This window comes from Marmota flaviventris, chromosome 4 (genome assembly GCF_047511675.1).
Source record: "Marmota flaviventris isolate mMarFla1 chromosome 4, mMarFla1.hap1, whole genome shotgun sequence".
Lineage (NCBI taxonomy): Eukaryota > Metazoa > Chordata > Mammalia > Rodentia > Sciuridae > Marmota > Marmota flaviventris.
In genome coordinates this window covers 1,129,636-1,155,938 of record NC_092501.1, presented here as the reverse complement: position 1 = coordinate 1,155,938, position 26,303 = coordinate 1,129,636, and the positions used below count along the sequence as shown (strand labels likewise).

Genomic DNA, 26,303 nt, shown 5'->3' with positions numbered 1-26,303 from the left:
ATGTTACATGAAAAAATTGAAGTCTCTCAGAGCTGAAGTTTGAAAAACAAGTACAAAAGGGATCGGTTAGATAGACTTTAAGGCGTGTTGCCAAGCTGTGATCAAACTCATACAGTGTTGGGTCCAGCCCAGGAGGAAACACATACAAAGGGACCCCAGTGACAGATGTGGAGGAGCCAGGGATGGAGCAGGAAGTGGTGCTGCGAATCTTGGCTGGGGAGTAAGGAAAGCAGGTCACTCTCTGGTTCTCACCAACAGTGTCCCCCAAGGCCTCCTCTCAGATGCCCTGAGCAGGAAGAGGGGCAAATTTGAGGGTTCCCCAGGCCCCCGCCCTTAGCTTCCTGTACAGGGTCAGATTCTGAGGAGTTGGCCAAGCAGGACGATGGCTCCCTCAGGGAGTCCTGAGGAGAGCTGCTCGGGAAGGGCACTGTGAGCCCACGTGCATCAAGGGCTCAGGCTCCTCCCAACTGTGGCTGTCCTCCTGACACGTGGTCCTCCCACATAGTAGGAGGTGGCTGCCACACTGCCTTCAGAAGGGAGGAGGAGCTCCGCCCCTCCTTTCATGATGGCACACCTCTTGCGGGGAGGCTGGGAGGGTGGTCTCTGTACAGAATGGCTGTGCACTTAGCCCAGAATGGAAGGCTCTGCTGCTGAGAGAGTCAGTTCCCTTCAGTGCCCTCAATAGGCCAGGGCATGGCCCAGGGAGGGGACAGGGGTTCTGAGATGTCTGCAGCTCTGTCGGCCCACTGCCGGATCCCCACAGTCCCGCATAAGCCCAGTTGCCTTGGGCCATGGGCTCGTCCTCTCAGGGGACAGGAAGAGAGGCATCTAGGTGAGCAGCCTGGGTCACCTCAGCTCACTGTGGGGCGCCAGGGTTTTGGGGTTGGGTCTCCAAGTTCGTCAAGGGTGGCAGGACATGCAGGGCTGGGCTCCCCAGGAAAATTCCCCCTAAGCCATCTGAAATGTTCCCCCACCCCTGACAGCCTGGTGGTCTGCTGCGGCAGGGCTTGAGTGGCCCCAGCAGTCTATGTTCTTGGGGGACAGTCCTGAGCCCAAAGAGCATAGCCCAAAGGCCTGTGTGCAGACAGGGTCCACCTGGTCTCTGCTGGATGTCTGAGCGCCCGCCCCTCCCCTCCCTACCCCAGTGTTCCTCAGCCTGGGCCTGGCTCAGAGCAGGTGCCCAGGGACAGGGAGGACAAGGAGCACTAGAGAGGACAGTGTGTCCACCTTGTTACCTTAACACCATCTCTTGCCTCCTGTCACAAAGAATTAGAATCCGTAATAAGAACATTTAAGGGGTCCCCTGTAATTTGGCCCATCAGCTCCATCCCGCCCATTAGCCAACTGTGTGGCGGAATTAATCGAGTCATTTCTCTCTGGCCTGGGTGAATTGTGATAAAAATGTCAAACAATTAGATTATATTGGCCGCAGTGCTGGTGTGATTGAGTGGCGAGGTGGGCACGTCCCCTGAATCACCCTGACAGACAGAGGAGCTGGGCTCCGGGGACTCGGGGCAGATCCCAGAAGCAAGTGCGTCATCCTGGGAGGACCTGCGGTGGGTGAGCAGGGCTGCTCCTCGGGACACTCAGGGGCCCTGGGCCCCTCAGAAGGGGCTGGAGCCTCTGGGGCCTGAGGATCACCAGTGGACTCAGGTCAGGCGGCCCCAGGGGACAAGGGGCTGTGGAGACCCTGGGTTCAAGCTGAGCCCCCAGCTCCACACAGGAGGGTGGCCTCGGGTGGGGCCCAGTGCCTGTGTGCTATCTCCCTGGGCCCTGGGACTAGGGTTTGCAGTGGCCGCTGGCTGCAGCTGCCCGGCTTGCCCTTCCCAGGGACCATGGCTGCTTCTTTTTCAGGGGTGAAGACATATTGCAGATTGATCTCACTGTTGGAAACAGGATAATTAAGGCCGTTGTTTCTCTCTTCATCACCGTCATAATAAAATGAGGGCACAGAGGCTTGTGACGGCATGGAGCAGGGTGCGTCTTAATGCAGGGGAATCTTAATTGAATACAGATGGCTGGGCTTGAAGTTGCTGAGCTATATTCCAGAGATATGGGATAACGATGCCATTTAATCATCTTTATAAGATATAAAATTACTGGCTTCTCCAGGAAGATCATTAAGGAAAACAATTGCTCACAGAAATTGAAAATAGGGTTTTAATTATTTAATACAGAAATTAAACTATTACAGACCAGGTTGGACAAGGCAGCTTAATGGGAATTTATGGACAAGTGTCTGTGAGCATTTTAGTTTTATTAACCTCCCTAATTCCTTAATCCAGAGCAATCCGAAGGCTGACCGGCCAGGTGGGTGAGCACTGGGGTGTGGACTCGCTTCCCTGAGGGGCCTGAGAGTGCCAGTGGTCACCCAGGGAAGCCCAGGAGCACCCCCTTCCAGGGAGAGGTTCCGGAGCCCAGAGAGATTCCCAGAGGGAGTACAGACAGGCAGGAGGCCACGTGGGGAGGGCGGCCCTGGAGCACTGGGGCCGGCAGACGAGGCCCGGCCTCCCATGGGTGGGTAGAGAGCTGGGCCTCAGGCACTGGTCTTACGGTGGAGCTGCCAAGGACATGCCCAGTGCTGCCCTTCAGGACCCAAGAGGAGGTGCTCTGAGGTCGGTGGTCAGCTCTCCCCTAATCCCCGTCGGCAGCGACTTCAGGGCACCCGTCAGGTCTCAGGTGTGGCTGGGGCAAGGGCTGGCAGAGCAGGGCCCTGACCTGGGGGCCCGGTGCTGATTTGGTTTGGCAGGGTCGCAGTGCACCCCTCGCCCTCCCTGAGGACCTGGACTGGGGCCTGCAGCCGGACACTGGGCTTTGCCTCGTTCCTGCCTGACTGCAGGCACTTTGGGCCAGCTTGAGGGCTAGGGCTGTTGGGATGGGTGGGACCCGGGCTAGAACCCTGATGTGGGAAGTCCTCCCCATGGTCAGTGAGGATACTGTCGCTGATGGTGCCAGGGAGAGGCCTGTGCTGGCCCGAACGAGGCCTCACACTTGGCCATGAGGGAGGCTTTCCCCTCTGACCTACTCTTTTTTTTCATATTTTCCAAATTTCCTATAATAAAACCTTTTGTTAATAAAAACCTTGATTTTAAAAGTATGGAAAATTTCAAGAGAAAAACTAAGGACATTAATAGTGGAGGTCTAGGTGGGGGGTCAGGCCTCAGGCCCTGCTCCTCCCCGCCCTGCCCAGGGGCATCTCTCACCTCCCAGGAGGCATAGCAGGTGCCTGCTCAGTCTCCAGGAGAGGAGCTGGGCTCTGGAGTGGCCTGCTGGAGGCCGTGAGCCCAGCAGGGTCTAGCTTGGTCCAGGTCCCTAATGTCCATCCAAGGTGCATCCCTCAGCTTTGATTCCAGGAGGTGACTCCTCTCCTCCCTGCTGCCCCAACCCACGAGGGTCACTGGCAGTGGACAGCCCAAGGCTGGGCATGCTGGGGAGGTCGTCTTCTGGAGGCCAGGCCCTTGAGCCCAGCGCCCTTTGCTGACCTGGTCTCTCTGCTGTGTTCAGAACCCTCAGAGCCGGGCGCTCTGTCTCAGGCCATCTACCATTCGAATTGCCTCCTGTCTCCCATTATTACCAATAAATCCCTCGAGATCTTTTTTCTTCTTATAGTTTTAGGGTTACATAAATTTCACCTATACAATTTTTTCATGCGTGAATATATTACAGAAAGCCACTTCCGCTGTAGAAGCTAATTGATAATGTGATTTGTTATGTTGCCGGCACATAATTCAGAAAGTTATTTTAAGGCTCTGATGCGTGGAGAGCACTTGTGTTCCATATTTCTCACTCGGGGTGGACACGGCCTGCGGAAACAGATGTGCTGCTGCAGGTGAAATATTCTCAGAAGCTTTTACCCTTGTTGTTTGGGTGGGTGCCAGCGTTTCCCTGGAGAAAGCTCATATTTCCAGGGCGTCTTTGATTTGAATTTATTCCCTGGTCATTAGTTAGGTATTTCATAAAAGCCAGAACAAGTATGTGTGTATGTTTGAAAAAAAGGGAAATCAACCAAAGAAGAGTCGCACATAGGATGGGGAAAGAGTCCCTGCAGGACGGGGAAGATGTGCGTTTGACACATTTTTATGTCAATCAATGATTGACCCCAGGAAGCTGCAAAAGCAGTGCTCAGCCCCTGCCCTGTTCCACGTTGTGGCTTCAGTGACTTGTGGTCCACCCTGCTGGAAAATAGGTGGAGAAAGCCTAAAAGAACCAAATGGCTCCTAGTCCTCCGGGTCAGGGTGCTGTGGCAGCACAGGGAGCCTGGCACGGCCCCGGTACAACGCAAGTCAGCCCCGGCTGTGGATCCTGTTCCATGGCTGCCTGTACCCCAGGTCAGTGCCACCCCCTGGTGTCCCAGCACTGGTGTGGACCCTTGCTGTACCCACCAGAGGCCCAATACAAAGATGGTGCTACAAAGGAGGCACCAGCCCATACACACAGACGGCAGGCCGACTGCATGGCCCATAAACACGGACGGCGGGCCAATTGCGTGCTGCCGGTCCACACTGAGGGCACTGGGAGGAGGGCACAGGGTCCCCCTGCGGCAGGCAGGGCACCTGGCCCCTCCACCTCTCTGGGGGAGGCTTTTGCACAGCTGCAGGAAGTGGCAAAATCAGGAACTGACCTTGGCTCAAGTTGCTGGAGAGCCTCATGGGACCTTCAGTCCACCTAGTGTGGAGCTGACACTGCCACAATCAAGACACAGAACTGGTGGTCACAGCTTCCTCTGCCACCCACTCCCATCCCTGCCCAGGGCAGCCCTAATCTGTCCGTCACAACGCTTTCATGGTTCTGACACTGGAACCCTCGTGGCCTCCCTGGCTGTGGGCCCAGTGGCTCATTTGGTGATGACTACTCTGGTTTGGGTCTGGAATGTCCCCAGAGGCCCATCTCCCCAGGGTGGTACTTTGGGGGGTGAAACCTTTGGGGGGCCCAGTGGAGGGTCTTCAGGTTAGTGGCCTTGAGGACCATGAAGTCAGCTCGGCTCTGCCATCCGCTGCCCACCACGATGGGCCTGGCCCCCACTGAGGCATACTGGGGCCTCCGAAACCGGAGTCACAGTGAAGGCGGACAGGCAGGCTCTGCTCACCTTTTGCCCGCCGGGTGAGGTTGGGTTTCCGGCTCCTGCTGCTAGGACCGTCCTGCTGGGTGTTGGTGCAGCAGGGCAGCGGCAGGTTTAGTCTTGTAGGACCAGCTCGCTCCCCAGAGGGCCCGAGCCTCCCTGTGCCCGACAGGGGCTGGGCGCCCCTTGCCGGCCTCTTCCCTGGCAACAGCACTGTCCCCTCAGCTACTTCAATGTCGCCGTATCCTGGTGTCTCGTCCCAGTGCTGATTCACTTGGGCTTTGGAGGCTGGTTTTTGATCACATGACCTGACCCAGGAAGTCTCAGCACTTGCGCCTCAGTGTCACTGTGCCATAGGGGACCAGGTGGGGGCTGGCCAGCAGGTCCAGTCTTGAGGGATGCCTCCTGAAGGTGGGAATGTCCCCAGTGCATGGGCCCTGCAGACACTTACTTCCTCCCCTCCATGCGCACGGCGAGGACCCACCGTGAGCTCTGCCCTGCTTGCTTCTGCAATTTCAGCCCCAGAATGGAGAACAGCTCCACTTGTGGGGTTTAGATATGATCTGAGTGTCCCCAAGGGCCCAAGTGCTGGAATGTGTCCCCACAGTGAGGCACTCAGAGGGTGGGAGCTCGGCGGCCTGTGGTGTTTGGCCCTGGGCCAGGATCTGATGCAGGCCAGATGCAGTGATGGGGTACAGCCCACGACCCTGTGGCTTTAAGAGAAGAGGGACAGAGACCAGAGGAGACACAGTACCTCTCTCTCCTCATGCCAGCAAGGAGTCAGCACCAGGCTGGTCCATTGAACCTCCAGAACTGTGAGCCCAGACTCAGCCCGCTCCTTCTGAGCCACCCAGCCTGTGACATCAAGTCATCAGCAATAGAAAGGGCCAATAGGCCCCCTGGACCCTGGCGGACCTCCAGCAAGGAAGCTGGAGGGACAGTGGGGGTGCAAACTTGGCCTGGGGGACTGTCCTGCCTTCTCTTTCCTTGGTGGAGAGGAAGGCAGGCAGCCGGCCTTCTCAGCCCCATGGGAAGGGGCCACCCAGTGCCCCTCCTGGCCTCGCTGGCCCAGCCAACAACATCAAAACGTGTTGGGAATTTTAAAAGGCCACTCAAGAGGCTCCCCACCCGGAGCCGCAGCCCCCGGGCGCTAAGATGAGCACACCTCTGACTGTGGAAGGCACAGCCCGGGGCCCATCCTCCTCCCGGGCACAGCTGCTACCAAAAGGCAGGAACAGTGCCCCCTTTCAGTTCTGATGGTGTCTGCACCCAGGGCGATGGCAGGAGGGCAAGCGGCCCACGGTGGGGCTCCCATGTTGGGGCTGACCCTCAAGGGCTGGGGTCTGGAACCACACTGCAAGCTTGTTTTTATTGTTTATTTAAACACCAAAACCAAAACCAAGCTTGTGGTCTGACCACTTCTGTTGTCTGAGAGGTGGAGCAGGAACTGGGGAGTGGGCCCTGATGGTGGTGGTCTCTGGGGCTTGTCATGGGCAGAGGCCTGTCCAGGGCTGGGGGAGCCACAGGTGGAGGCCAGGCCAAGGAGTCTGGGGCAGGGGCAGAGCCAAGGGTGGTGGCTTCGGAGGAAAGTGGGACAACCTGGAGCACTGTCACACAATGGCTTGGTTCGGCAGCCCGTAGAGGACCAGGCCCAGGGTGGTGGAGAAGGGCTCCACACTGGGGACCGGCTGGAGGGGCACAGCCCTGTCCTGAGAAGCCTCGTCTGTGGAGCACAAAGGGAGCCCTGAGGGCCTGGGAGTGCAGGCAGCGTGTCCACCCCCACTGAAGGCCAGGGCACAGGGGCCTTGAGGGCTCCCAGCGGGCCAGACCCCAGCTCAGGCCCTTGTGAGCTCCACCTGTGGTGGCTCCTCTCAGGCTGCAGCCACACGAGGGGACAGTGGCAGGATGACTCTGCTCCCCACCATATCCTGCTCTAGGTGGGCATGGCCCAGGACCAGGGCTCTCGGACTATTCCCCATGGGTGGGTCAGTTCAGCCTCACCATATCAGGGCCTTTAGGAACACCTAGGTCAGTACCTGATAGCGGGGATCACGTGGGCACTGTGTGGTCTTGCTACCTGACTGGAAGGTAATGGCCATCCCTGCTCAATAGCCAGGAGCCTGGGAAAATGTCCAGTGCTATTCCTCGGGGCTAGGAAGGGTACTGCCCCACAGCACCCTGCTGATCCCTCACTCACCCACTCCTACTATCACTCATTTACGCACTCACTTACTCAAATTCACTTATTCACCCACTCACTCACCCACTCACCTACTCACCCACTCACTTATTCACTCACCCACTCACCTATTCACCCACTCACTCACCCACTAACCTATTCACCCACTCACTCACCCACTCACCTATTCACCCACTCACTCACCCACTCACCTATTCACCCACTCACTCACCCACTCACCTATTCACCTACTCACTCACCCACTCACCTATTCACCCACTCACTCACCCACTCACCTATTCACCTACTCACTCACCCACTCACCTATTCACCTACTCACTCACCCGCTCACCTATTCACCCACTCACTCACCAGCTCACCTATTCACCTACTCACTCACCCGCTCACCTATTCACCTACTCACTCACCCACTCACCTATTCACCCACTCACTCACCCACTCACCTATTCACCTACTCACTCACCAACTCACCTATTCACCCACTCACTCACCCACTCACCTATTCACCCACTCACTCACCCACTCACCTACTCACCTATTCACCTACTCACTCACCCACTCACCTATTCACCTACTCACTCACCCACTCACCTATTCACCTACTCACTCACCCGCTCACCTATTCACCCACTCACTCACCAGCTCACCTATTCACCCACTCACTCACCCACTCACCTATTCACCTACTCACTCACCTATTCACCCACTCACTCACTCACCTATTCACTCACTCACTCACCCACTCACCTATTCACTACTCATTCACCCACTCACCTATTCACTCACCCACTCACCTATTCACTCACTCACCCACTCACCTATTCACCCACTCACTCACCCACTCACCTATTCACTCACTCACCCACTCACCTATTCACCCACTCACTCACCCACTCACCTATGCACTCACTCACCCACTCACCTATTCACTCACTCACTCACCCACTCACCTATTCACTCACTCACCCACTCACCTATTCACCCACTCACTCACCCACTCACCTATGCACTCACTCACCCACTCACCTATTCACTCACGCACTCACCTAATCACTCACTCACCCACTCACCTATTCACCCACTCACTCACCCACTCACCTATGCACTCACACTCACCCACTCACCTATTCACTCACTCACCTATTCACTCACTCACCCACTCACCTATTCACTCACTCACCCACTCACCTATTCACTCACTCACTCACCCACTCACCTGTTCACTCACTCACTCACCCACTCACCTGTTCACTCACTTACTCACCCATTTACCTATTCACTCACTCACTCACCCACTCACCTATTCACTCTCCCAGTCACTTATGCACTCATCCACTCACCTGTTCACTCACTCACTCACCCACTCACCTGTTCACTCACTCACCCACTCACCTATTCACTCACTCACTCACCCACTCACTCACCCACTCACCTATTCACTCACCCACTCACCTATTCACTCACCCACTCACCTATTCACTCACCCACTCACTCACCCACTCACCTATTCACTCACCCACTCGCCTATTCACTCACCCACTCGCCTGTTCACTCACTCACCCACTCACCCACTCGCCTGTTCACTCACTCACTCGCCCACTCACGTATTCACTCCCTTATTTACTCACTGTGCCAGGCTTCACACTATCTCACAACTAACTGCCTTCTGGGTGCTCATGTGGGCCACCGCCAGCTGTGATCATTCTGGGGTAACCCTCTTGGTCAGGGTAGGTCACCCCTAGTGTGTGGCTCAAAGCTTAGCCTGCATGTTTCCTGATCTCGCTGCATCCGCATGTGAAACGTTTCTTTGCTGTTCCACATGCTGGCATCAGGGTCTGCTTGCTCTGATAGGTGGGCTTCATCTCATCTGCGAGAGCAGTCACTTCCTGTCCCCTCCTGAGACTGTGCCCATGATGCTGGGGGGCTGTGGGGACTCAGAAGCCTCGAGGTTTGTCCTGGAGGTTTCGTCTCATGGCTGGGCTGACTGTCCCTGCCCTGGGTGTAGGGAACCGCAGGCATCCCTGGCTTTCCAGCTCTGTACTTCATGCCTGTGATGCTGAGAGGAAGTGGCAGCCCAGCGCTGGCCTGTTTCCCCAAGGGCTTGTGCTGGGTCTCGCCAGCCCTCCTCTGCAGAGGGTGCAGCGCCTCAGCTCGCACTGCCCGCTGTGGAGGCAGCAGCAGCATCCTGCAGGACAGCTCTGTCTCTCTCTGGTGCTCAGCTCCTGGCTCAGAAACCCACTTCCTCAGCAGAGGCAGGGGCACCTGTCCCTGCAGGGCTCCAAGGACACCACCAGCCCAGGTGGCTGAGCCCAATGACAGAGGCAGGGAGGGGAGTAGAATTGCAGGAGGGAGGGGCGAGGAAGGTGGACAGGTGCTGCCTTACCTGGCTCAGCCATCTCACTGCTTTCCATCTTCTGAAGGAGCCGGACGGTCTTCCCAATCGGCTTGCCCAGTGCCAGCAGATCTAGGGCAGAGCAGTGCCCTCAGATGGGCTGTGGACGCCTGGCAGGCTTCCAGGGCACCCCAAAGGGCTCTGGACAGCCAGGTGTCCACTCACTGTCCCACAGGATGCTGGCCCGCAATGCATTGTCCTGCAGTGATGTTGGCCACTGGTTGGCCACGATGCTCTGGACCCCCACCAGGCTCAGGAGGATGGCAGTCTGGACAGGCTTCTCCAAGGACAGCTGTGAGGTGCTGTGGGGACCCAGCATTGAGTGAGGGTTGGAGAGGGTGGGAGGTTGCCCTGAGGTGGGCAACTCTGGATGACGGGACCTCCCAGCTGCTGCTCCTCCGTCCCCGCCCCCTCAGCAGGCCCTGAAGCTGTGGCCAGGCCCAGGTTTCTGGAGAGTCCCTTCGCCACCCTCACTGCCCGAGACACTGCCTCCTGCACCACTCCCTGGGGCCTTGGCGGGGGCAGCATGGGAGCACATCCTGGAACCCCAGAGCCCTGTGGAGCTCTGCTGTGTCGGGTACAGGAATACGGTGTCCTCCTGCCCCGTCACGGTGCCAGTGGGCACTCTCCCCGCTGGGCTCATGTGCTGCCCCACCCCAGGTCCTGCCCGTGGGCAGGGACTCCAGGCACCTCTTGCTCTCCGAGACCTCCTTGTGCCTCTGCAGGCTCTCGTAGGACCGTGTCAGGTGCAGCAGGACCATCATCTGGCACTCTGCAGGCACAACAGGGCCGGCTCAGCCACGGCCAAGGGCCATGCCAGCAGAGAAACCCGGAAGATTGCAGAAACACTGACCATCAGCCTGAGGCTCGGACTTGCCATCCAACAGGCCTTCCTGCTCAGAGACCCATTGACCACATCTAGGCCAGACACCAGGAGGAGGGGATGGGCCCTTGGCCCCAGCAGTTCCCTGCCAGCAGCATGGCCCCTGCCTCCTAAGGGGCTTGGAGCTCTGCTGTTCCACAGTGATGGAGGGCTCCGGCCTTCACCAGTGCAGAGAGGCCCCAGCTCTTGCCTGGGGTTCTCCCCTAGGTGTGTGGTAGAGGAGGCCACAGGGAGGGCCATGAAGGCTGATCAGAGGCCTCAGCTGGCTAGGGACATGGGACATTCTGGGAGGTGAGGCAGTCACTAGAGGACACAGACGACAGCCAGTCACCCGGGGCAGGTGTGCCCGCTGAGATGGGTGCCAGAGTCCAGAGTGCAGCTGGGCGTGACCGTCGGCAGGAACCCCCATGGATGCAAAGGGGATGGCTGTCCACTTGCCCCCGAGGCCTGGCTGAGAGGGACTTCGGGGCTGTTTCTCAGGCCGCCTCTGTCAGGCCTGGTGCAAAGTGTTTCTTACTTCCTGCACCATCTCACTTGGAATCAGGCCCTCCAAAAGGCCTTGCCTGGACCCCTGCCTGGGATAAGGAATGGGCTTCCAGGTGCTCCCTGTGGCTGAGGCCCCAGTGACAACTTAGAGGGGTGGGGGTTCTGCTGGCCCCACCCACGTCTCCTGGTGCCTGCCCAGAGGCCATGGGGGCTGGAAAGGAGACTTGGGCACCAGGCAACTGTGGTGGCCACGGGCACCCTGTTGTGGGACAAGCATCCAGGAGCTGGCCATGCAGCCACATGTGGGCCAGCACATCTCATGAGGGCAGGAAGGGATACTCCAGAGGTCCCTGAAAAGGCCGCCTGCGGTCCATGCACAGCAATGGGTAGCCCCATGGGCACCCCGGCAGCTGCAAGCCCTCCGTGTGAGGGGTGTCCAGCCTGGTGTCCTGTGGTAGGCTGCACCCCTTCAGTGTGGGTGGAGTGTGGTACTGCACCCACAGACATGCTCCAGACACTGGGCAGTGCCTGTCACCTGGTTGTGCCCCCGGGAACTCCTCTCAGTCCACCTCCCCCCAACAGACAGTGTCCTTCCTTCCCCTCCTGCTGAACCGCTCCTGCAGTTCTGTTGGAGTCCAGTTCTGCACCCAGGGCACAGGGTTCCACCTGGAAGGCCCTCTGTTAATGGTGGATGGTGAGAGAAACAGCCAGGCTCCAAGCCCCACCTTCAGACTGGACGGGGTCTGGGGAGAAGAGCTGTAGCCCCAGCCCTCCTGGATCCTGCAGCCCAGCCCTGGAGGTGACACTACCCCAACACTTGACCCTGGCCTCTAGGTCTGGTGATCTGACCTTGGGGCCTGAGAAACAGAGGAGGGGGCTGAGGACTGCAGGACCCAGGAGTTCAGGACCCTGTGGCTGCCACACTGGAGCAAGCCAAGCGAGGGCTGCAGGGCCAGGCAGAGGAGGCCTGACTGCAGACAGGAGCTTGTGGCTGGAGGTGTCAGAAGAGGGGGTGTGGGGCGGGGTCTGCTCTGCCTCCCAGTGTGCTCACAGTGCACCTGCAGGTCCTGGTAGGTCTGACTGTGGTGGAGGGCACTCACCCGGCAGGTTCATGGCCACCAGTCTCTCCACTAGTATGTGGGACAGGAAGCTCTCCATCCCGTAGAAGAAGAACCCTCTGCAGCTGCCCAGCGCCTGCTCCCACTCTGCCTGGCTGCATGGGCGGCGAGAGGGGGGTGCTGTGTGGCCAAGTGCTTGGGCCAGGCCTGCCCCTCCTGGGGATGCATCTTGAAGCAGGGTGTGTTCTCTGCCTTTGACATGCCTCCCCACATCTGCCCTGGAACCCAGCTTATTTTCATTTTCCCATTGCCCATGGTGGCTTCTCTCCCATGGACTCCGTCTTAGAATGGAATAGACACTCAGTAGACAGGGTTGGCTCTGGAAAGTACTAGAAGGGGCTTCCTGGACAGCCGAGCCCAGGAGGTCAGGGAGGAGGCACCTCCAGTGTCCTTAATATAGGAGGCAGTGGTGAGCCAGGATCCTCACCCCCTATGCTCCTGCCACCTGGCCCACACCCACAGCACACCATCCACAGGCAGTGGTGCGTGGGGGCTTGTGGCACAGAGCAGCCTGGCCTGGGAACTGCAGTGCTCTCTCCCTGCTGGTTGCTCCTGGGGTGTCAGGCCTGCGCCTTGGAGCTCAGACCCGGTGGAACCCTGAGGTCAACTCGGGACCCTGCTGGACCCCACCCTGGTGTGTGATCCTGGGGCTCCAGGCCCAGCTTCAAAGTGGGACAGCCATGGCCCCCCCACCCCCAGCTCTATGCCTGGGGCCTTGGCAGGATAGACCTGGGAAGAGGAGGGGAGAGAAGGGGCTATGTGAGGGTGCCACAAGCGCTTGACCACTGGGGACTGGCTACTGGAAACCCAAATCCGAACCTTGGAAAGTTCTGATTTCCCAGATGCCCCGACCACCGCAGAGTGTATGTCTCTTGGAATCTTTCCAGAATATCCCGAGTCACAGAGACAGGAGTCACCATCTCTGCAGGGAGAATTGGAGGGAGACAAAGTCCAGGCTCTGATCCTGGGACCTCCAGGGCTCAGCCCAAGCCCTCTCACCTCCTTGACTGGGGGTGAGATGGAAGGTCAGCCCTGCCCCTCCCTTGGGGAGAGACTGCTAACAGCAGTCTAGCAAAAGAGAGAGAGAGGGAATGTTCTCTCTCTCTCTCTCTCTCTCTCTCTCTCTCTCTCACACACACACACACACACACACAGTGTTCAGAGCAGCAGCAGGCTCCAGATGCCATGTGGGGTCATTTCCAGGGGGTTGGAGGGGGAGCGGTGGCCTGGAGCACTCACCAATGACACTGATGCTCTGGGCCTCATCGAAGGGGTCTATGATGACTGGATCTCAGTCAAGGACAAGCAGGAGCACAGTGGGGGATCTCGGGCCAGGAGCACCCACCCCTCAAAGGATACACCTGAAGCCGTCTGAGTCAATGGTGATGCAATCTGGCGGGACGACCCGGAGCACGCCCTGCAACAACAGGCAGACGTGTTGGGGCCGTGGGCCCAGCGCCGCCCCTGCCCGACTCCCTGCCCTCATCCCTACCTTCACACCCTTCTTTGTGGGGCTTTTCCTCTTGAAGTCTCTGCTTCTGCCCTCCTTTTTCACTTCTGTTGAAGACAATGAGAGGAGGGCTGTGCAAACTCAGCAGGAGCACAACTGATTCTAATTTCTGTGAAGTTGGAACAGCAATAGTTTCTAAAAGGCAAAGCCTCACAGGGCTGGGAAAGGCCCTCAAGAAAGGACCAGCCTCCAAAGGCTCCCAGACTCACCAGCTGCCCATTTGTATAGTGTAGGAGGCTCTCCAGTGTGTCCTCTGGGTGCAGAGGCCTCTGTGGGAGGACTCACAGCCCTCCCTTTTCCATGGCCCCTCGAGGCTGGCAGATTTTCTTGGAGGCTCTGTGTAGACAGCTGTGTACCCAAACGAACCTTCCCTTCTCTGCTGCCAGGCCCTGGGCTCCCGGTGCCTGCCTGGGCTCACAGAGTAGAGGCCCTGCCTGGGCCAAGCCGTCCAGCTTCTCGGGAGCTCCACCAGGGAGCGAGCTCTGGAGCCTCTAGGGTGCTACCAGCTGCACTCGGCCCGAACCCTCAGGATCCTGCTGCCCCAGCCCCTGCAGGAGCTGTGCCTCTGCTTCCTGGGCCTGGAGCGGTGGCCCTTCAGGAATGCTTTTGTGGACACTCTCACGCTGGGGCTCCCCTTTCCATCCGGCTTCTTCCACGGGTGTGATCCCGCAAGCTCTGTCTTCACTGCCACAGGCACCAACGCCCGTCCTTCCACTGCCACTGAACAGTGCTCACGGCCTAAACGCGCTATGAGTATCCACCCATCTCAAAGGAGTGCTCAGTGACTGCCAACTGGCTGGCTGGCTTGATGGACACTTGGTCTCAGGGGCTTCTAGATTTGGGCCACGGCTGAAGAGCTGCTCTGCCTTTCTCATGCAGGTCTTATGCTTTCTAACCCCAGGTAGATCCCTGGGAGTACAGTGGCCCGGCCACATGGCAGGCCACGCTGGACTGGGGGTGGAACCCAGGGTCTCTACCACTGAGCTACATCCCAGCCTTTTTATGTTTTATTTTGAGATAGGGCCTTGCTAAGCTGCTGAGACTGGCCTCCAACTTGGGATTCTCCTTCCTCAGCCTCCTAAGTCGCTGGGATGACAACCGTGTGCCATTGTGCCTGGCCTGTGTTTAACTTTTTAAGAGACTTTTCAGCTGTTGTCCAAAGTGGCTGGGCCTTTTATCATTCCCCCTGGCAGCGAGAGAGGGCTCCAGTCTCTCCACACCCTTGCCAATTTTTGTCATGGTTGATCTTTTCAATACTTGAAGATCTTAGTGTATTTTATTTGTCTTCTGATCCACACAGCAGGCTGCTCCTGAATCTGCATGTTCCCCATGGGCCAGATCCACCAGCTGAGACAGGCGCTCTCCCACCCGTGGCTTCCCCTTGCTAAAAGTGCCTGGAGTCTCGCAGCCCTTCTGCTGAACAGACACCTCGCCTCCTGCCCTGAGCTTGTGCCTTGCCCAGGGCCTCCCGCCTCTCCCTGCCACCTGGCTGCAGTGGGACAGTGAGGTGTCTGCACCTGGCTCACCTCACCTAGGCCACATGCTCTGGCCCCTCCACGTGGTCCCAGACAAGATCCCTTCTTTCTGCAGGGGCAGTGCCATGTGGGCCTGAGTGCGACGTCAGCCACTGGCTCCACACTGGCAGCAGGCCCCGTGTCCCGGCTGCTCTGAGCTGCGTGGAGCTGCCCTCCACACGTGGCTTGGCCGCCCGCCCTCCCGCAGGCAGCGGTTGTGGCAGCTATGGTGGCACCTGGCCCAGTGGGTCTTTGCTCAGCCAAGTCTGCGGTGGCTTTCCTGCCCCTCCCCCAGGCACAAGACCTGAGCACCCGGGAGTGCTCACGCCTGTCCCCGCTGCACGGCCCTCAGCGTGAGATCCAGGGTGTCTGTTTCTGTCTCTTTAGTGGTTGCCCAGGGCTTTGACTTTGCAGTCAACTTCAAGGGCATCCTTCCACCTTACACGCAGAATGAGAACATTCCGGAACACTCCCTTACCTCCCGTGCTCTTGCATGTTGAAACTCCTCAATCAGTATTATTTTCTTCTTTGTTTTTGCTCAAATCTTTTTGAAAGATTTTAAAACAGGAAGAACTCATGTATCTCTGTACCTCCCCTCCTTTCCACCACGTCTGCTGGTGGGAGGTCTTTCCCTGACCTGTGGGTCCCTGTGCCAAGGTTGCTCACGCTCATCTGACCTTTGTCAGGGCCTCTCCCCTGGTTCCCTGTCCCAACTCCACTCACCCTGGTATCCCAGCTGCCGCTTCCTCTCACCCAGGGGACCCCAGGCTTTCCCTGGTCATCCCAGCCTGGCTTTGGCCTGAAAATCTGCAGGAGCACCCTAGGGCCTCCCAGGAGCACACCGGGGCCTCCTTTGTCTCGGTCTGGGTCTCAGTTGTTTCAGTTGGAAGGGCAAATCTGGTCCTTGTTACATCATCTTGCATAGAAGCAAACGTGTAGTCTACTTATTTTGGTTAAATGTGGTATATACTGAAGCGCAACCTATGTGCCCAAGCTATGTGCGCAACCGTGTCCCCAGAGTACAGGCGGGAGAACCTTCGCAGACCAAGAGATTCTGTGCAGCCAGCACCAGTGACAGCACCATCAAATCCCGAATCCCCACGGCCATGCTCTCCAGGCTGAGCCCGTCCCCCTGGCCTCCCCTGCAGCTGCCATCAGCTAGCTTAAGTCTCTTCACATGGCTGGTTGCCCACCACCTCCTGGGACGGTGTGTGCGAAGCTCTTCCTGCCCCATGTGGGCGGGCGCCTGTGAGTGAGCACAGCACAGAGCAGCACACAGTGGCTGGATGTGGCTGGGCGTGTTCTGAATGACCAAGCACCTGGGATGAGGATGCGACATTGACTCGTTTTTTATGGCAGGAGTTAGCATTCTCCTGTCTGGAAAGCACCTGGGACATTTCCATTCTAAAAACCAAACCCAGAGGTGCCTGGGCAGCTCTCACCTGGCTCCTCACGGTGGAGGCGGTTGAACAGCATTTGGAGAGAGAACTCCCGCGACACAGAGGAGGCCGCCCCCTCGTGGAGCACAGAGAGTCCTTCCAGCGGCAGTTCAAGGAGGTGCTTGTCTGCCACCAGGATCACGTTGCTGGGACCCTCAGGCTGAGCTGCAAGGGTGGAGGGGACAGAGGCTCCTGGGGGGGCGGTGGACGGCAAGCCCCAGGGCTAGTCTCCTCAAGTCCCAGCTGGCAGCTGGGCACCTGGCCTGGCATGTCGGCGCTGAGGCTTGGGAACAAGTCTGCCCTCAGCTGGGCTTGCAGAGAGACAGGGCTGCGGGGATGGCCAGGTCCCTGGGCTGTCCCTGGGTTTGACTGCAAGGCCAGGCTCACAGCTTGGGCCCGGAGAGAGCCTCCGTCACGGGGGGGAGCCGGGAGCCTGGCTCCCTGCCTCGGGATTTCCACCCAGACGGATCCTTTAGAGGGTCCTGGGTAGAAGGGCAACATTACTCTGCTGACCCTGCAGCTTCTCCAGGTGACCAGAGACTGGGCCCCAGCTGGAATCCTGAAAAATGCTGAAATCCTGCCATTGGCTGTTTTCATTTAAAAAACCAAAAAAAAAAAGAGTGTCTGGGACAGAGCTTGACCCTCCCTCCTGATGCCAGGAGCCAGGTAGAGGCTCAGCTCTCGGTGGCCCCTGGAGTGGAGCTCTGTTGCCAGCCAGGAGTGCGGGGGACTCCCGACCACTGCTGGAGACCCAGACCTCCCTCCCCAGGTGTGGGGTCCGCAGTCCGCAGCTCACAGGACACTGGGTCCTGGCACTTCTGGGAACCAGAGTGTTTTTCTGGCAGTGTCAGTGACCACCCCTGTCCTTGCTCAAGGATTCTTTGTGGGTGACAGAAAAACAGACAATGACATCTGCTGGGACAGGGTTGTGAGCACAGCCAGATGTTCCCCAGGTTGAGGAACAAGAAGTGGGCCTGTGGGAAACAGGGACAGGGCCTGGGAGCCCCCAGTGGCCAGGCCAGGCAAGGTGAGGGTGGAGGGGCCTCTCCTGTGAGCTCTCTAGGGTGGGGTTGGCAGCACTCTCCTCCTGTCCCTCCCTGGCCTTCCCCGCCCCACAGGGCCTATGGTCCATGCCCGTTGCTCTGGGCACCTCATGCACAAGGGTGAGGTGCACCAGGGTGGGGCGCCCCTCTCAGTGTGCTTGACAGCTGCTGTGCACAGAGCCTCCAGGGCCTCCCCACTCAGCCTGGCACCCAGGGCCCCGGGGGGCCTCAAGTTGAGGCCAGCAGATCTGTGTGGGGCTCCTGGTCCACCTCAGCTTTCCCCGGCAGGAGGGTGAGTCCCAGCCCACCTCCCCACTTCCCCGCACCACAAGCTCCCATGGCCTGCCCTGTCTCCCCTGGCACCCCAGCTCCCCAGGGTGCCGGGGCCTGCACCACTCCACACACCTTGTACAACAGACGTTCTCCGCTCTTTCTCTTTGCCCTTTGACTTCCCTGGGTCAGTCACAACCACAGGCATCTGTGTTCTGAAAGCCAAAGCTACGCATTGAGGCTTAAAAACCAGATGACACCACACGCAGAATAGAAGAAGTGCCCCTCCGGCCTGGGTCTTGACAAGGCCGTGAGAGCAGACGCTTTCTCACTGGGGGGGGGGGGTGGTCTTCCTGGGCCAGGGCTGGGCTGGCTTCACAAAGTGTGAGCAGAGAAGGGCTCAGGGGGATCTCTGTTCTGCTGGCAGAGTGCCCATCCCCCAACCCCCCTGATTTCCTCCCAAATTAGATCTGAGGGGCCAGACCTGGACCCCGGGCCAGCTCCTTCTCCCTGCCATGTCCAGCCTGGGGCTCACAGGCGTGGCAGGGCCCTCCTGCCACATGCCCAGTGCCTCTCTGGAGAAGGACTCTGCACGGTTCCCCCTCTGCAGTGGCAGCGAGCTCTGCAGTGCCACGGCCTCAGACCTGAGTCTCCAGGGGAGCAAGATCCAAGGAGAGAAGCCCTTGGCCCCTGCTACCCTCAGTGCCCCTGTTCGTGGGGTTCCGGCGAGTCCTGGGTGTTGGAGCTGGCTTCCAGGCGGCTGGGCTGGTCCTCGCATTCCCCGCCCGCACCTCTGCGTGGGCTCCCAGGAGGATGCACGGAGCCCCAGCTCACACTCCACACAGGGGAGGCCCCCATTCGACCTCGCCCAGCCCTGCCACCGCCCCAGGGAAGTGGCCGGACATGCTCAGCAGCCAAAGGCCACGCAGGCACCTGGACTCAGGGAGGCTGAGCAGGGGGAAGAGCGGCTTCAGATATTCCTCCATGAGCGCCAGCACGCCGCTGGTCCTCTGCTGGCTGCTGCCCGGCTCCCCAACGTGCGGGCTGTCTGATTCCTGCCTCAACCCAAACCACAGCCTGCCATCAGGAGGGCTGTCAGGGCCCCACCCCACCCAGGTCAGCCGAGAGGGAAGACCCACGGGAAAGGACCTGGCTCCTGTCCCTCCGGACACAGCCTGGTGGACGTGGGGCCCAGCTCAGGGCATGGGCAGACCCTGCCCTGTCACACACCCCACCTCTCCCAGGCCCCCAGAATTTCATTCTGAAGCCACTCTGACACCCTATTCCCCTCTGGTCTCTGTTTATACCAAGGAGGGTGCCACCTGTGGGGACAGGACGCTGTGAGATGACCCTGTGCACTGCAGAGCATAGTTGGGTGGGCCCCCTCCTCAAGGGTCTGACGTGGTCCAAGGATTCGAGAAAGAGCCCTCACCACAACCTGGGTGGATCGATCGATCCTCACCCACCTGGGCTCTGGGCCCAGCGCCTGCCCGTCCCACCTGGTTCTCTGACCTGGGGCCTCACCATGCCTGTGTTCTGGGTGGTGTCCTCACTGAATATCTGATCCTGGATCTGCTCATAGAACTGCTGGGCACTGGCCAACAGGTCTGAGAGGGCAGCTGGATTCACAGTTACACGAATGACCTTGCAGTGGCCTGTGGAGACCCAGACACACCCATGGTCCCCATCCAGGGCTGAGCAGAGCCCCTGGGAGTGTGAGGAGGCAGGTTTGTAAAAGTACTTGGGAAGGACTCCCTGTGCAGGCACCCAGCCTAGTGCTGCTGTCCCCAGAGGGAGCTGCAGGACGGGTGGACCTTCCTCCTTGTGGAGTCGCCCGTCCTCCCGGGGCCACAGGAGGGGCAAGGTTGTGGTGCTCAAGGAAGAGGGGTCAACAGATGGTGGGAAGCTTCAGGTGCTGCAGGGAGAGCAGAGCAGGGTGGTGGAGCCAGTTCCTCCAGACCCCTGGAAACACCTGGGTGCCTCTTCCTCGCCCATTCTGGCCTGGCACAGCTGCCCCAGTGGGGCACCGGGCAGGCATTTACCTCCTGGAAGTGAGAGGCCTGCGGCCCAAGGTGTCTCAGCTGGCTTCCCACAGCCCACCTGCAGAGCACCTGTCCAAGCCCAGACTCACCACCCACTTCCTGCACCTTCCCCTTGGCTGAGGGCTGGTACTTGGGTCTCTCGTAGGCAGCGCCGTACAGACGGGTCCTGGGGCAGGATGTAGGGGTGCAGGTGAGTCCCCACAAGAGATGGGGTCAAGGCTTGTGGGTCCTGGGGAAGCCTGAAGGGGCCAGTTCTTCAACCACACACCCCGACAGGTGCCTTCCCATTGTGAGTGGCGGGCAGAGGCTGGGCCAAGGGCTGCCGTCAGACAGAGCAGGCACAGCGGCGTGGGGGACTTCTCAACCAGCAGTGCTGGTTCTCCTGCCACTGGGGACGCTCTGTGCAGACCAGCAAGAGCAGGCTGTCCAGCTGTCCAGCTCTCTGCCGCACTTCCACAGTGACCTCAGGTCCTCAAATCTAGGCCCACCCAGACCAGACACAAACACCCTGTGTGGGGATGGATCTCAGAGGTGGCCCCACCCCTCAGAGAAGGGGCCCATGTCCCTCTACTGCAAGTGGGCCGTCCCAGCTGGGTCCACACCTCCCCAGTGGACTTCTCCAAGGGAACAAGGCCTCACCTGTCTTGTGAATGATGCAGGAAGAGGACTCGGTAGGTGGGTGGAATCTCATGCAGGAGATTGAAATGCTGCTCTGTTACACAGAGGTTCTGCCAGGCCTGTGTGATGGGAGGCAAGGATGCACTGAGGACCTGGGGCTGGCTTCCACGGCTTTCCCACAAGAAGCAACCATAGCGGTAGGCATCCTGCAGAGCACCGGTCCAGAAGTCCTTCCCATGAATGGGAGTGACTCGTGGCCACCACAAGGGGGCAGCAGGGAAAGCCATTGGCCAGTCAGAAATGTCCTATTCTGACCACTTGTTGAGTGAGCAACTGGATTTGTACAGAAACCCAAACAATACAATGGAGCACCTGGCCAGTCCTCCTCAAGTCCCTGTCCCCCGTCCTGCCTCCTGCACCACATAAGTGCATGCACATGCAGACTCACACACAGTTGTCCCTGTGGCCCTGAAGGAGGCCTTCCCTTGCCCAGCCCTTGGGGTGCTCTGTGGGGCCCTGGACTGTGGTCAGGGGTGGCTTCTGCCATTGTGCCCAGGCCTTTACACCTGTGTACTGTGGGCCTTGGGCACTGAGGTCCTGAGTGACAGAGACTCTGCACCCTGGCTTCTCCCTATAGTGACAGATGGCTGCACACCTGGGCTAGGGGGTCTGGGCGGCCTGTGTCCTCTGTGTGAGCAGCCCTCCCTAGTCCAGCTGTGAATGCTTGCAGCTTCAGGTCCAAACTTTTCAACTATGCAACAGAAAACCCACCTGAAAAGCAAGGTGGCTCTTTCTCCATGGGCCGTGCCCACGGCAGGTGAACAGATGGTATGGCTGGCCTCACTGGCCGGCCCTTCCCCAGGGTTTCTGAGCAACTTCTGATGGCCCAGGCTGGCCCCTCTGCCCAGTGGCTCATGTCCAGCTCCATGCAGGTGGCTCCTCTTTGCTGCCACATCTCTGATCCACTGCCATGAATGTGGCCATGAAGAGCCCTCCAGCATGTGTTCTCTGGAGCACAGTGAAGCATTTCTGTTGGGCCCAGAACCCAGCAGAACTGCTGGGGACTGCCGGATCTGCCTATTCTCCAGCGGGATTATGGTACCACCTTCAGCCAGGCTGACCAAGAGTCACCGTAAGAGGCCAGCCCCCATTTTCTTTTTTTAATATTTATTTTTTAGTTGTAGTTGGACACATGCCTTTATTTTAGTTATTTATTTTTATGTGGTGCTGAGAATCGAACCCAGGGCCTCGCACATGCTAGGCGAGCACTCTACCGCTGAGCCACAACCCCAGTCCCCAGCCCCCAGCCCCCATTTTCTATTTAGCTATTCCAGTGGGTGTCTGTTGGTATCTGATGTGGTTTTAAATTTTGCATTTCCTTGAAGACTAATGAACTCAAATACATTAAAAATGTAACTGGGCCTGTGAGTACATTCTGTAAAACCCTAGTCTTGGCCTGAGTGTTTGTCTTGTTAAGGAGGGATGCCAGCCCTTCAGCAGGCAGGACAGGACCTAGCCAGTGGTGTGCCCGAGACCTCTGTGTCCCACTCCATGGCCCCGTGGAGCTTTTCCTTCAGTGCACACCATCAATCACTTCTCCCCTTCTGCCGTTAGTGCTTCTATCTCTCCCCACAAGGGAAGGAGTGTCAGCTTCCCAGGAGCAGGACCTGGCACAGCTGCAGGCTCCCCACAAGGGGAGCCCAGGAGGGCAAGAGTGGCAGCTCTGTGGCTCACCTGTGAGGTATTTATAACACCAGGCCAACCAGGTTATTCTTGCTGACCAAAGCTCAGGGGAACAGAGATAGGGCAGCAGCTGAAGGAGAAATGGCCTCCTTTGTCCACGCAGAGGAAAGGTAGCTGAGTACCTGGCGCCTCCAGCCCAGGCACATGGGCCTCTCTCCATTTGTTCCACTCGTCCTCATCTATGAACACGGGACCTCTCTCCACTTACTTCCTTGTTCTCCATTGACTTCCGCTTCACCAACCTCACACAAGGCACCCTCTCCATTGGCTCTGTTCTTCCTCGTCCATGGACACGGGACCTCTCTCCATCTCTCATTCTTCATTTCTCCTGAAGGGGTTTGCAGTTTCATTATCTAGGTTCTACGAGTGGTTTCCTACATGGTTCCCTACGTACTCACTTTCTGATTTTTTTTTTTTTTGATGCCACTGAGAATGAGATGGTATAATTTACACAATTTCCATTCTTCACTTCACTTCACTTCACTACTGTTTGTAGCTGGCATATAAAAATACAAGGGATGTTTGCAGATTGATACCTGGTAGTCTTTAACAGAGTTGCTTACTTTTCATGGTGATTCTGATTGATAATCAGTCTCTTTATGACAGTTGAGGCTCATAATCATGTTGACCATGGGTTCTATTATTTGATCTTCTGTCTGAATATTTTCTATTTTTCTGGAGCATTACATATTTTTTTTTCAGAATCATTTTTATTTTGGGGTGATGTGGTGCACAGTCCTTTGCTACCTTTTTGGCGTCCTGTCTTTATGTTGCAAACATTGGAATTTCGTCTTTTCTCTCCTTTTCCTTTGATGGGTCTCTGTGTTTACTAGTCTTGCTGCCCTCCTCTGGGGGCCAGCTTTGCAGGTGTTGGTTTTCTCTGCTCCACGAGTGTTTCCTGCATCCAGTTTGCTGTCACCTTCATCTGCTCCCTTCATGCTCTGTTGATGTGGCTGCTGGCTGTTTGGCCTCTTGGGAAAGCTGAGTCTGTCTCTGGCCTCCTTCTCCTCTTCCAGGAGGCACCCTTCCTGGGAGCTCTGCTGGGGCCAAGTCTCTAGGTCTGCCCTTGGGCCATTTCACCCTCTGTTTTCTAAGCTCCGTGGGTCCCTTGCCGACGTGGGGGGTGATTCTGAGCGTGCTGTCTGACTTCAAGGCCACGGTGCTGGCCACAGGCCTCATCGACACTGGTTCTGATGGTTGTTTGGAAACTGTGCCGGGGATCCCAGTCTCCTGGGGTTGGTGAGGCTGTGTGGCCCAGTGCTGGTGGGTTTGGTGGACATTCTGCTCGCTCGGGCATCAGTGGGGCAGCAGGCTCTGGCTGTCCCTAGACCAAGGCCACCTGGGCCCTGCACAGCCTTGGCTTTCCCTCTGCCTGACCCCCAGGGACTGAGACAGTCTGCAGTGTCCCACTAGACTGTGGGTTTGCCATGACTCCTTTTATTTCTGTCCATGTTTTGTGCATTTCAGAACCACAGTACTTGGTGGACGGTGACTCCTGGTTGGGCTGACCCCTGCACCATCAGGAGTGCCCCTCGTGCTAGTGATGCACTGTCCCAAGTCTGCTAGCTTTCATCTGATCTGTCTTTTTGTGATTTATGTGTTTCTCACGTTTACTTTCAACATTTCTGGGTCCTTATATGTAAAGTGCCTATTTAAGTAACGTACAGATAGATTTTTTTTTCTCTTTTCTTTTTTTAAAAAAAACCTCAGGGGGCTGGAGTTGTGGCTCAGTAGTAGCATGCTTGTCTTGCACGCGTGGGGCACTGGGTTCAATCCTCGGCACCCCATCAATAAATAAAATAATACAATAAAGGTATTGTATCTGTCTACAACTAAAAAAAAAGGAAGCCCAGGACTGGGCCCAGGGCGTCTGCCACTGAGTGACAGCTTCGGTCCTTCTTATTTTGAGACAGGGTCTTGCCAAGTTGCCCAGGCTGTCCCTGAGCTCGAAACCTCCTGGCTCAGCCTCCCTAGGAGCTGGGCTGCCAGGTGTGGAGCACTGTGCCTGGCCTTTGTTTTTCTTTTATCCAGTCTGACGATCTTGTCTTGGAGGTGGAGTGTCTAGTCAATTTATATTGTGATCACCCATATATTGCTTTTTCCCTGCTACTGAACTCTCCTTGTTTATGGGGACCATCTCTTTTACATTTCTTTTTTTTTTTTTTGCCATCTTGTGGACAACGGTTGTATTGTACTGACCTGGCCACACATGTGTCAGTGCCACCCTTGGGGTGTAACAGTCATCTCTGTGGCTGTGCGGCCTCTCCCCCGGGGTGGCTGGATCTTGAACGGTCTGCCCTTCTGGGACTGTGCAGCCTCCCACTGTGGCTGCAGCACTTCGCCCTGGCCCCATCTCCATCCCCTCTTGCCTATTTCTGCTTCTGTCTGGGGTATTCCTCCCTGCCTGAGCCCCCTTTCAGCTTTTCTTTTGTTTTATTGTCCAGTTGCATTTTTATTAAAAGGATCTGAACAATGCCCTTATTTGCCTAATGCCCTTATTTTGAGCCTTCGAATCGGGGACTGGCCGCTCTTCTTCAGCCGTGGAGGCGTGCAGGTCTCTCTGGCTGCCTGAGGGCTGTCTCTGTGCTCTCTGCTCCCACGTGCCCAGGGTGATTTTCTGGTGTTGCCCAGTGGGGGGTTGGTTGGGGTTCGGAAGCCCACGCTCCCCAGCGTTAGAGGCTCTTGGCTTCCAGCCTGTGCACCCTGTGCTCTCGTGACGACGCAGCGAGAGCATATGCTGGGCCCTCTGGAGGTCCATCGTTGCTGCCTCTGTCCCCAAGCCTCCTCTGCTGCTGGGCCTTCTCCTGTCTGTATTCCAGCCTCCAGTCCAAGCTGAGGCTGTCATACTGTTCCTGAAACCTGCACATCTGACTCTCGATCTTTGGTGGCCTCTATGGACGCTTGTGGGACCAGAGTGTCCTGGAGACGGCTGGAACCCATGGTCTCCACTCAGTTTTCTGGGTCACTGCCTTCCGGAAGCTTTGAGGTGGACTCCAGTAAGCCCTGGACACTGCTGGGTCCCCCAGCTGGTGTCTCGTGACCCCGTGGGACCCACAGCCTGGTTTTCCACCCCCGGGGCTGTGCTGATGTACTCTTTGTTGAGTCCGTCCTAGCCAGCGACCTGGGACTGGGGATGGACGCTTGGCTCACTTTCTGTTGTCATTTCAGCTTACTACTTCTCACTACTGCCGCAGCTGGGACTATGCACTGGCTCTGTGGCGGTGGCCATGGCCTTACCTTGGACGGAGCCCTCCTCCGCCCTGTCCCGGGTCTGTGCTCTTCCGTGCTCTGGCCCCAGGCTCCACACTGTGGATGCCATGACCTTGTGCCGGCCTTCCCCACGAGGTCAGCACTGCCCTATCCCCAGTCCCAGGGCCCGGCTGGCAGCAGCAGCGTGGGGCCCGCCCCCGGCTGGTGTGCTGGCGTCCCGCAGCGCTCACTCAGGTCCAGCCTCCTTGCTCTGAGGACTGGGCCAGCCTCAGACCTCCAGCCTCTGTTCCCGTCTCCCTCCTGGATCCAGGAGACTGGGTTTCCGTTTGGGGCTGAAGGCGCTGGTTCTTGGAGGGATGATTTGCTCCTATTGGTAACACCTGGAGACGTGGTCACAGTAGGGATAGGAGTGGAAATGCCCTTGTCCTTATGGGGGGCAGGGATGCTGCCCAATATCCTCCAGTGAACAGGAGGCTCCCCTGACCCCATCAGCAGAGAAATCTAGTCCCAAGTCTCCTAAGAAGCGTGGACGGAGGCACCTGGAAGCAGTCAGTAGGAAGAGGCCAGGAGGACCTGGCCAGGTGCTCCCGCCTGGTGTCCAGGAGGGTGGAAGTTCACCTTTTCCCTCTCAATGCTCGGATTAAGCTGCTGGTGTGAGTAAAAGAAAGGCAGCTGCTGCCCGCTCTGGAGCCCCTCAGCACAGTGTGGCCACAGGGTTCTGAGCAAGCAGGGCTCCCGCAGACCCCGGGCGGAGCACCCTCATCAAAACCCTCCCC

General features: G+C 57.9%; 1 protein-coding gene across 1 annotated transcript in view; it reads right to left on the bottom strand.

Annotated features, from left to right (window-relative positions):
- Positions 1-6,445: 6,445 nt before the first annotated feature.
- Positions 6,446-26,303, bottom strand: part of Cfap46 (cilia and flagella associated protein 46) — an 82,488-nt gene continuing 62,630 nt past the window's right edge. Inside the window, exons 46-60 of the mRNA XM_071610803.1 lie at positions 20,596-20,693; positions 20,046-20,122; positions 19,439-19,569; positions 18,848-18,969; positions 18,041-18,129; positions 16,605-16,766; positions 13,631-13,695; positions 13,498-13,555; positions 13,387-13,422; positions 12,958-13,060; positions 12,121-12,233; positions 10,342-10,423; positions 9,817-9,953; positions 9,643-9,723; positions 6,446-6,782 (exon numbers count right to left, since the gene is read on the bottom strand). Of these exons, the coding sequence (XP_071466904.1) occupies positions 6,670-6,782; positions 9,643-9,723; positions 9,817-9,953; positions 10,342-10,423; positions 12,121-12,233; positions 12,958-13,060; positions 13,387-13,422; positions 13,498-13,555; positions 13,631-13,695; positions 16,605-16,766; positions 18,041-18,129; positions 18,848-18,969; positions 19,439-19,569; positions 20,046-20,122; positions 20,596-20,693 (1,467 nt within the window). The 3' untranslated portion in view covers positions 6,446-6,669. The remainder of the gene's footprint in view (positions 6,783-9,642; positions 9,724-9,816; positions 9,954-10,341; positions 10,424-12,120; positions 12,234-12,957; positions 13,061-13,386; positions 13,423-13,497; positions 13,556-13,630; positions 13,696-16,604; positions 16,767-18,040; positions 18,130-18,847; positions 18,970-19,438; positions 19,570-20,045; positions 20,123-20,595; positions 20,694-26,303) is intronic.